General features: G+C 36.3%; 1 protein-coding gene across 1 annotated transcript; it reads left to right on the top strand.

Annotated features, from left to right (window-relative positions):
* The first annotated feature begins 954 nt into the window (after positions 1 to 954).
* On the top strand, positions 955 to 3,339 carry LOC136824956 (uncharacterized). The gene is made up of 4 exons (XM_067080941.1): positions 955 to 968; positions 1,931 to 2,193; positions 2,471 to 2,540; positions 3,012 to 3,339. The coding sequence occupies exons 1-4, from the start codon at positions 955 to 957 to the stop codon at positions 3,322 to 3,324; spliced, it is 660 nt and encodes a 219-aa protein (XP_066937042.1). The 3' UTR covers positions 3,325 to 3,339.
* The last annotated feature ends 7,370 nt before the right edge of the window (positions 3,340 to 10,709 follow it).

Below are 10,709 nucleotides of genomic sequence, written 5' to 3'. Positions count from 1 at the left end.
TTCCTTACACTTATCAATAATCTAAATTATATTCAATCATAGAATATATCGATTTGGGCCCTTACACTTGCTAAAAATTATAGGTAATATTGCAAACAATAGAAACACTTGCCCTTTGTTCACGAAGAGAACTCTTCTCTCTCTCTCTCTCTTGGAGAAAAAATGAATAAAAATGTTTGTTTACATAAGCGAAATCAATAGTTTTTCCCTTTTTTCTATTGTTTAATATTGACTGGAAGGGGAATTAAATTGAAAAATTTCAATTTAAATCAACTCGCGCTCAATAATCGAACAATAGAGCATTTTCATAAATTTGAACATCATTTAAATTCATGCATGCAAAACTTTAACATCTCTACTTTATTCCCCGAAAGCTCTTTTTCAAAAATTTTCAATTTTAGCAATTTCTCGCGATCTCTTTAAGATATGAATAAAAAATTTTGACCATAGTTTAGAAATGTGATTCAGAGGGTTTTGGGCATAAATCTGTTTGATTGATAAAATTTTCACAGTATACCCCTGGTTGTTAAAACGCAGGTTTGGGGCCCCCAAAACGTAGGTGTAGTTAAAGTCATATTATCAAGCCCAGTGGTAATAGGGGTAAAATCTATGAACATATTTGTGTTTTCCCTTAAATTTTCGACCCGTTGAATGTAAAATTTATGATTTTTATAAAATATGAATTTCTGATGATGCAAAGTCCAAACTGAAAATTTAGAAATTTTCAAAATGACAATTTTGATTTAACGACGTCTTAAGTTTCTGTAAACCAATTTCTCTTGAAAATAGTTCCATTCATGTATTTAATATATGCTGTGAAATTTTTAGAAAAACAGCTTAACTGAAACTGAAAATATTAAGGTTTAAAAAGTTATTTTTCTCCTTTATTTTGCAAGCAAAAATGACAGAATTTGCCGTTTTTGCTGATTCAGCGAAAACAAATTGTAACAAACTATGAAGTCAAGCTGGTAGGAACGAAATTCCAAGATTTTTTGCTGTTACTCATATTTAGAATTTTCAGTTTTATCAATGCTCATTCTAGGGCCCCAAAATACTGGTTGACCGTTAAGATGCTATATCTTTTACTCGTCCTCTAAAGTCACAGATGTATCTGCATTTTCTGAAATGTATTAGGTGTAGAAAGTTTCCTATATCCCATTTTCATAATTTATTTTCAATATCCAAGGAGCTAGAATGAGTTATATGCGATTTCTATCTAATTTCGGTGTTGTAATATTTCCTTCCGATGCAAATATGTTATTTTAAATCTGTCTCAAACCATCAAAAATATACTCATTTTTAAATATAACCATCATTCTTTCAAAATATACAAAAATTGTTTAATTCTGATAAATCTACAGGTCAGAATCCTCATTTTAATGACGAACTACGTTTTGGGGGCTGTCTCCGTTTTGGGGGCCATATACTGTAACAAAAAAGGGGATAATATAAAAGAGAAGTGAATTCGAATGTTCTGATAATTAAAGAGGAAACAATGAAATCGACATGTTTAGTCGAGAAAGTGAAATGTTCGAATATGACATCAAAGTTCTTTGAAAATGGAAAGGAACTAAAGAAATGAAAGGAGGGGAACAGGTTATCCTAAAGAGTGAACGATAAAACATACAGTTGACGCTCTCATATTCGACATTCTATTATTCGATCCGCTCCATTATTCGATAATATTTAAAGTCACCGTCAATAAGAAACTCTCATAAACAACGCTCTACTATTCGATACGCTCCCTTATTCGATGGAAACTCAATTCCCCTTGAAAATCGAATTAGAGAGCATTAACTGTATATTCAACGCGAAATAATCGGATATCGAAAATTATTAAGGTTCGCTTGATGATATTCGACGAAGCGAAAAAGTAGAAGTACGCAAGTTGATTTATTCTCCATAATGTCTTCTCTCTATTTCTTTTTAGTTTTGTTGTCTCAATCAACGTATCTGGCGGATGCACTTTGATTTTTGAAAAGAGTTACAATTTGATTAACATTCAATTACGCAAATCTAGCAAACAATGGAATGATCTTTCGCCAAATATAAAAGTGACTGTTGGAACGCATCATAATTTGGTTATAGTTGATAAATTGAAGCTTGGAAGTTTTTATGAGTTTCGTGGCATTTGTTTGAACCAGGCAGGAGAAGTGGTCATCTTCAAAACAAAAGAAGACTTACAAATCAAAGGTATTCTGATTCTCAATGTTGAAAGTTGGTTCGTTTTATAGATTCGTAACCGTCTCTGGAGTGAAATAATTAAATTACCAGTAAATAATTCAAATTGTTTGTAAACTAAAGTTGATCAATTTTACACGTTAACTTATTTATATATGTAATGCTCATGATGAAATTAGCCTAAACTGTCCTATCAATATGCTGATCTGGAATTTCCATTTCGAGCTCTCCTCCCGTTCTCCTCCAGTTCTTGATACGTATCTCTAAGAAGCATCTTTTTTTATCACAGAAATCAAAGAAGAAGATAAGTTGGTGGTATACGGTCAAAACTATGTGATTCAAGATTTTGAAAACTTAAGGTACAGAATCACATGATATTTTATCCCAGTTTAAGACAATATCTTGTTTTCCATCGATTTAGAAATATGACATTAATTTTAAAGGACTTGTGCTAATTTAAGCTAATAGCGTGGAAATCAGAATCATTTTACCGACAATGATACACGTGTTTTTTTATAAGCATATTAAATAACCCGAAAAACTTTCTCGAAGATGCTGAGATCTAGAAATTGACAAGGCTGAAAAATGTATCCCAAGCATAGGGAAATTTAACAAATCCGTTAAAAAACAGCCAAAAACAGCCAAAATTGGAAATACTTTTTTCGTAGGCTCAAGGCAATGCTTATTAGCATATGCTTGAATTTTTGCCATATCTGAGCCTAAATATGCTTTTTAAAGTGCAATGCTAAATGATGAGAGTTAGAGCTTGGTCAAGAAAGAAAATGTATTATTCTAAATAATTACATTCAATATATTTCTTTATTGCTCAGGGCTGATGTGATATATGTCGATTACGAATCAATCCATTTCATTTTTGACAAGGAAAGTGACATCAGCGAGGTTATTAAAGTCGAAATACGAAGTGGTGACGAGAAATGGGATCTTGTTGACGAAAATTGTTACGAGTTTGGAGACCAGTTACTTGATGGTGCTAAGAATCTGATGGTTGGTAAATTGGAAGAAAATGAATCTTATGATATGCGTATAACCGTCAGAAAATTCGATGACGGAGTGGTTGTTTACATTAGAAAAGCTATCGTAACAGGTGAGTTGCTACTTCGATTTTACGTTATTTCATCATAGCTTGTGCCCCATTGCTTAACCCTTCGTGCATCTTGGCGAAGGGGGAGGCGGAGAACTTTAGCAAACTAACTTAAAGGGATAATCCAATACTAGAACAAAAGACGCTAGCAAATAAACTTGTTTCATTTTATCCAGCAAACTTAAAAACGATTCACGGAAAGTTTGTGCGGGAATTGCGAGAGAAATGAAGTTGAGATAGACTAGCACCAGAAGCTTCGAAGATTTCAAAATGGAAGCGAAATAATTTGATCAGTGAAATGTTTATATTTTTACCACTGATTAAATATACTTTTAGGTGTCTATAACATGTTGATATTATCAAAATCATAAAGTGTTTTTATTCAACTATCTTTGTGCAAAGTTTCAATGTTTATTTTTCTATGATGCTGAAGATACAAGAAGATATTTAATGTCAAGGTTGAATTCTTTTGCTAACCAATTTATACAGAACTATATCTTCTCTTGCTTCTTTCAGTTAAATAACAATGTAGTCAATTTTGAACACTCAAGAGGAGAAAGAGATTTCTATTTTCTCTCGAAAGTGTGCATATGGATCTGAGAAGTGAAATGAAACTCATCAACAAGACAAGAAAGACTTTTTCATCCCTCGAAAGTGTGCATATATGAATCTGAGAAGTGAATGAAACTCATCAAGACAATAAAGCCTTGTTCAAAGAAGATTTTCATGGTTTGTACTTCAAAATATGGGACATTTTTGTTCATCCAATGACTTGAAAAATCAACTCTGGAGACTGTAGTCTACATAACTTCAAAATACTTCGATAGAATCATGGAACGCGGATATTATTTTCTCGATAAAAGCACTGTATCATGAGATTTTGCACAAACCAAATAAAATGAAGTGAAAAGTAACTCTACGATGAACGAAAAACTCTGGTTAGTTCTGAGCATCATATTGTATAGTGATTTGGAATTTTATGAAATAATGTTGAGGAAGTAGCAGTGGACACATTGATTTGATTAAATTTAAAATCCTGTGACTATCATTGAAAATTAAGATCAAACCATCAATCAAAAGACTTTGTCTTCTTGTGCTTCTGGCATGGTTCGACTCTGAAGCTACATATCTCTGCACCCTTTTTGAAAGTCCTCGTACATGCTATGATTTGGGAACAGTTGAACATATTTTTCATGTACCAGTTTGTTTGGTGATGGATGGGGCCCCCCAGCGGTTTGCGTGAATGCGTGAATGGGCTTTTTTGGTTGCGTGAATGCGTGAAAATCGAAAAAAAATTGCGTGAATGCGTGAATTGAAAAAACTTGCGTGAACGTGAAAATCTATATTTCTATTGCGTGAATGCGTGAATCTGCCCTGTTTTTTGCGTGAACGCGTGAATTTTTCCTTTTCACAGTTTGTAGAAAACCCCAAGGTGCGCACCTATTCCAAATTCAAGGGATGCCAGGTGAAGGTGTACAAAAAAATCAGCAACTTACAAATTCTCTATTTCATAAAAGTTAAAACGATTCATGATTTAGATGCGCTTTCTAGCAATCTAGACACCTTAAATTTCCAGATTTTTTCGCTCGGGCCAAACATGTATTGGCCCTCGAATCTTAAATAACTCTAATTTGCCCCCTTGAAAGTGTTTTTTTAAGATAAAACCATGGTTATGCATGATGAGTGATCCAGCACCAGGGCCAGGGCCAAGGCCAGCCAGGACCAGAGTCACTGGGGGCAGGAGGCGGCCATGACTTCACCACGTTTTTGCAAATAAAAAGAGACTTATTTCAAAGAAATTTTTACCCATGACTTTCGATAACCTGATTTCTTGGCAAAATTAGTCTGAAATGGAGTCGTATTTAAGCACTTCAGAGGGTTAAAATAGAAATTTTCTCCTGTCGGCGCAAAACATGGTTGCGTCTCCTTAGTCACTATGTTTTCGGCCTCTCCACGTTAGGAAATAAATTCGCGAGCCCTGATTAAAACCTTTCTTTTTAATTTTTTTGATCGCTTTGCTCGCAACAAATGTTCATTCTTTTACCTCATTTTACAAGCTATCAAGCGATCGTACCTTGCCTCTAACGAATTTAGACTACATTCTTTTTCAAAGGTGTTAAAGAGAGCATTTTGAGCCAAACGCGAGTGACAGAAATTCAAAAATTTCCTCTCTAGGTAAACCATGGTTGCGCCTCCTTACCCCTGAGCTAAGCTATCATTTGTACAAAAATTCGCCTGCGGCGCATATCTTTTCACTTACTATCGCGATACGTTAACTGCAGAAGCTTCACCTTTTCCAAACGATCGTGACAAGTTAGAAGAATCAAATATTTTGCGTGATGGCATGTGATTAATGTTGAAAAATTACCTAACGCTTTCTATTTGGGGGCTTCTTATGACGCTACCAAACACGGTGTTCTATAGTCAGGTCTACAGGAAAAAATCACTACTGAGTTAAGTTTTTCTCAAATGCATGACCAAATCCGGTCGAATAATATCTCGAGTACAGCCTTGTCATACTTTTTTATGCAAATCGAACGTTTTACTTCATAATGGCGGAAATTACGTAAATTACGTAACTTAGCGAACTGTGCAANTTACGTAAATTACGTAACTTAGCGAAATGTGCAAGACCTCTGTTTTTGACATTTCCCCGATTTTTTCCGAAAATGTCCCCGATTTCCCAAAAAATTGGGTTTGCGTGAATTTCGATAAAAACTTGCGTGAATGCGTGAAACCCACAAAACAAGTGCTTATGAGCCAGCTACAGTACTCGTGTGAATTTATGAGGCCCGTGAAAGAATCTCTTAAACGTTTGTACCCATGGCCGGCTCACTATTTTACCAGCAGGAAAGGGTATGACCGAAAAATTCGATGAACTTCAAAGAACCTTCTTGTGTTTTACCACGAAAAAACGATCAAGCTACCCCAATCTCCAAAACCGACGAAAAGAAACTACGAGTCTTGGCAAACAAATATACTCGTGCCGTTCGTCAACGCACAGTCCGCCAAGAGACAACTATGGCTAAGGCGGGTACACTTTCCCGCCATTTGTATTCGCCCAAAATTAGTGAAATTGCAGATACCACTGGAATCAAATCAAGATGATATTAGTGACAAAGATAAAATGAACCTGAGAAGGAACCCACAAATTTTGACAATGACAAAGATGAGAAGGAACATGAAAATACTTACGATCTTGAGAGTGGAGGCAGTGAAGTTGAGGACGGCCACAAAGCTAATTCGGAAACTTGAGGCTTAGACCAAGCGTCATTCTTTATGATTGGTCGATCATCAAGATTCAGACGTGCAATCAAAATCAACTCAAAGTTTGTATCTTAATCAACCAAAAATGCTCGGAATTTCGGAAATCAGAAACCCCGTACGCCCCCCCCCCTTTTTAGGTAAAATGCGATTTTTTTTCGAGTAATAATTTCTTTTTAGTTTTAAAAGAAGTTTTTATTTTATCGGGAAACTTTCGAGAGGTAAACTTCTTCAAATTTTGCGAATTCATTGTTATTTGTGGAAGGTTCTTTGCTATAAATATCTTTAAATCTAAAATAGCAGCTGCCTCAAAATTTTGATAGAATATAGTTGAAAGATTGGCATTAGTAAATATGTAAAAATTGACAAAAATTGCCGAGGATTACCTGAGCAGCGAACATTTTAAATTCGATGTTCTGTGCTTATTCTTGCAAGGTTTTCTTATGTTTTATAAACAAAACTGTCATCACACAATGTAAAAATGTAGCGTGATTTTATTCAAATTCTCTTCGACTCAAGTATTCCCATGAGCGAAAGCAAAATTAATGGCTTTTTCCCAAAACAACAAAGCAACAGTTTGCTATCAACGATACAATACAATAGAATAGTAGGAGTGGTATCTCCATCTATATTTTTATTACCTCCATGCCATTAGGGACCTTAAGCATTGTGGTCTCAGTGCAGCACACTTGACAAGGTTTGGAACGAAGAATGAATTCAATTGACGTGAATGTCTTTAGCGCTCAAACGGCTGGCCCAATGTGAATAACTTTGATGAGTGACCAGGTTGTGTATAACCAACTGGGTTAAACACATGAAAATGACTGAAAAGTCTGAGTGAAATCTCAACACTCAACCAACATGCAAAATAGTAAAAATTTATATGAAAGTTCTCTTCACAACCTTACTGTAAAAGCTCTCAACATTGAATGAAAATTGAATGCAATAAATGAGAAAAAACTGAGGAGAAAATTGCTCCCTAATTATAAAGTCATTAAAGTGAGAAAAAGTATCTAGAGTAATTATAAAACAAAAGAAAATAAATCTTAAGTGTGAATGACATATAAATTAATTGACAGTAAAATTAAACAAACAAATGAAATTTTTAATTGATTTTTAAGTTTTATATTTTTTTTGTAGGAACACTTTCCGTATTCAAGTGTTCACATGACACTCCCCCAAGGAGATTGAAAATTTCATTAAAAGTTTAGGGCAACAAACAAACCAGAGCCAACAAATCATTAACATTTTTCGGTCAATTCTTCCAATGAATCGAACTCGTCAACTGAACGAATCAAAACCAACTCTCGAACAGAGCGAAACGTTTCACGATGGGTACTCTCAGTAGAATTACAATAACGAACCATGACTTTTCGACAAACATTATCTTTACCGATTTCAACCTTTGATACGATGCCAAACTGGTACGTTTCGATAGTGATGTGTCGTTTTTCTTGAAAAGGACTATGTCTCCAATCTGAAATTGATAACTATTTTTGAACCACTTTCTCTGAGTCATAAGTCGAGGCACGTGATTCAACAACCATGATTCAAACCAAACATTGTAAATAGCTTCGTTCGATCTCATCAATTTTGAAGGATTACTGGAAAGCATCATGTTGCCAACAGGACTTCTTTCATTACTACGTTCCAGAAGAGGCGATTGGGTGTGATTAGATCGACATTTTCAACATTTGTCTTGCTTTGGACGCAGATTGGCAGATCATTTATTGAGTTTGCGATTACAGAAGATAGTGTTTCCCATTGCATCAGTGACAGGCGTTGATTGTTGATGAACTTTCCAAGCGATTTGTTTACTTATTGAATCTTTTTCTCCACTTTCCCGTGCATGTTATGTCTGCCAACGGGGCAAATGGAGAATTCAATGGCTTTGTCACTATGGAGTCTTGGTTGTAGATCTTTGAAATCCAAGGTCATGTTGGTGCAGCCTTTTATTAATTGACTACCTCCATCGCAGTAGAGTTTCTTTGGATACCCGTAATGACATGCAAACCGAGTGAACGAGAGTCTGTCGGGTAGTCATCCATTACTTTTATTGAGGTTGCTGACGTGGTACTGCAACAGAAGATGACAAGCCATATCTTCACAGTGGTGCGTTTGTGACTTGGAGAATACGATAAGTAAGGACCAGATCTACTTGTGACGCATAAAAGGCTGGGGCGACTGTTAGATTTGATTCTTGTATCGGTCCCATCACGACTTCGACTGATTTCTTCATTAGAAAGCGACATCTCTGACAACTCTTGCGAATTAGTTTGATCATAGAACGACATTCGATGATGTATACCTTTTTTAACAAGTATCTGATGGTGGTTTCAACTCCTGTGTGTTGACAAACTGGATGATTCCAATGTAGATCAAGAGCAATACTGTAGGCGATTGGCGAATTATTGCTGAGAACAGGTATACAAAACGTGTCATTTGATAGATCTTTCATTGTTGAAGTGAATTTCCCAACGATTGAAACTTCTTCTGATGGAAGAATTCGACCAATGTAGAATTCCATTTTTTTGCTGGGTAATTCTGTCATGTTTTTGAGGCTGGACGAACTGGAAGACTTCTCTCGTACCGACTTTGAAGAAGTAACTTTCTGCTTCATTGATCTCGTCGTCTGACAAGTTTGGTTGATATGTTGTAGATTGTTTTCTCCGTATAATTTTGCAAAATCTGATGACGTAGGCGATGATTCGAACAACCTTCGTGAAGGAGTGATTATTTTGATCGACAATATAATCTGAAAAAGCATGGTAGTCTTTGACAGCATCGTTGACTTTGGAGATGTGTGATTCAAATGAACTGACACTGAGTTTGACTTCGTCAGGATTCATGATTGGAAATTGTGATTGATCGAGTTGCATCCAAGGATGACCATTGATCCATTTTGAGTTGGAATCGATGTCCTTGATGCACGATCCTCTTCGTGTGCTAAGATCAGCAAGAGTTTCATTGGACTGAATGTAGAACCATTGACATGTTGTTGTGAACCGGAGAATTTCAATGACTCTATTCCTGACCCATTGCTCTAAGGGTTTTGGTCGTTGGTGATCCAAAATAAACTTGCCTGGTTATCAGTGAGTTTGATTGAATTCTTATGATGCTTCTTAAACGATCTTCGAACGACTTCTCCTGTGTAGGTGTTCAGTAATGCAGCATAGAGTTCTGCCCTTGGTATTGACATCCCCTTTGGTACAACACGTGATCTGGCCAGGACCAATTGACATGATGAGTTTCCTGATCTTCTATTGAAACGTGCATAAATACAAGAACATACCATGGTTTTGCTGGCGTCACCAAAGTCTAGTGTCTCTACATCTAAGTTGATTGCATCCTCAGGAACGACGACTCGTTGATATCTAAGGGTATTGAGTTCTTGCATCATCTCGAAGTGCGTTTCCCGCAATGGTCTGAGCTCATCTGGTATCTTGTCATCCCAGTCGAGGTTTAAGTGAACAAGTTCTTGCAGATCCATCTTCATAGCACTGACGATTGGTGTCACCTTTCCTGTTAAATTGAAGATCTCTGCTACCTTGGATGAACAATGTCTGCGAGTGAGTTTGGAAGGTATGATGTTGACGGTGTTTAATGGCTTCTTGCCACGACATTTCTTGGCGAAATTGAGTTGGCCAATGTTGAGTGCTAGTGTATCGTCTTTGGGAAACCATCTCATTCCAGCAACGTCTGTGAGCTTCTCCAAAGGTTCGTCGCCTGAAAACGGAACACCTTTCAATTGGAATCCTCCTTTGTTGATGACGAATTCTAGATCATCAGCTAGATTGTGAGCTCCAGTGATTGATTGTGCACCAGTGATGCAATCGTCCACGTAGACGTCGTCTTGAACCACTTGGTTAACGTTGGGATATTGATCTTGAGAAATTTCGGCAACCTCTCACAGGGCGTATTCAGCCTGATTTCCACTTGAGCGAACACCGTATATGAGCGTTTTGATAACCTTTCTTTGGGTATTTTTGCTGGGTAGAGATTCTCTTCCCAAATATATCGTTGATAACACCAATCTGATTGCCTGAGTCGTATGGTATTGTACATTTTTCTGATATCAGTGTGAATTCCAATGCGATAGATTGACCAACGGATGAAGATCTCCTGAAGTTTATTGAGGTTATTACGACCTTTGGCGAGCAGA

The sequence above is a fragment of the Clytia hemisphaerica genome, unplaced genomic scaffold, assembly GCF_902728285.1.
Source record: "Clytia hemisphaerica strain Z4C2 unplaced genomic scaffold, Clytia hemisphaerica genome assembly, whole genome shotgun sequence".
Lineage (NCBI taxonomy): Eukaryota > Metazoa > Cnidaria > Hydrozoa > Leptothecata > Clytiidae > Clytia > Clytia hemisphaerica.
The sequence above is the reverse complement of the archived record's forward strand: the minus strand, read 5'-3'. Positions and strand labels throughout refer to the sequence as shown.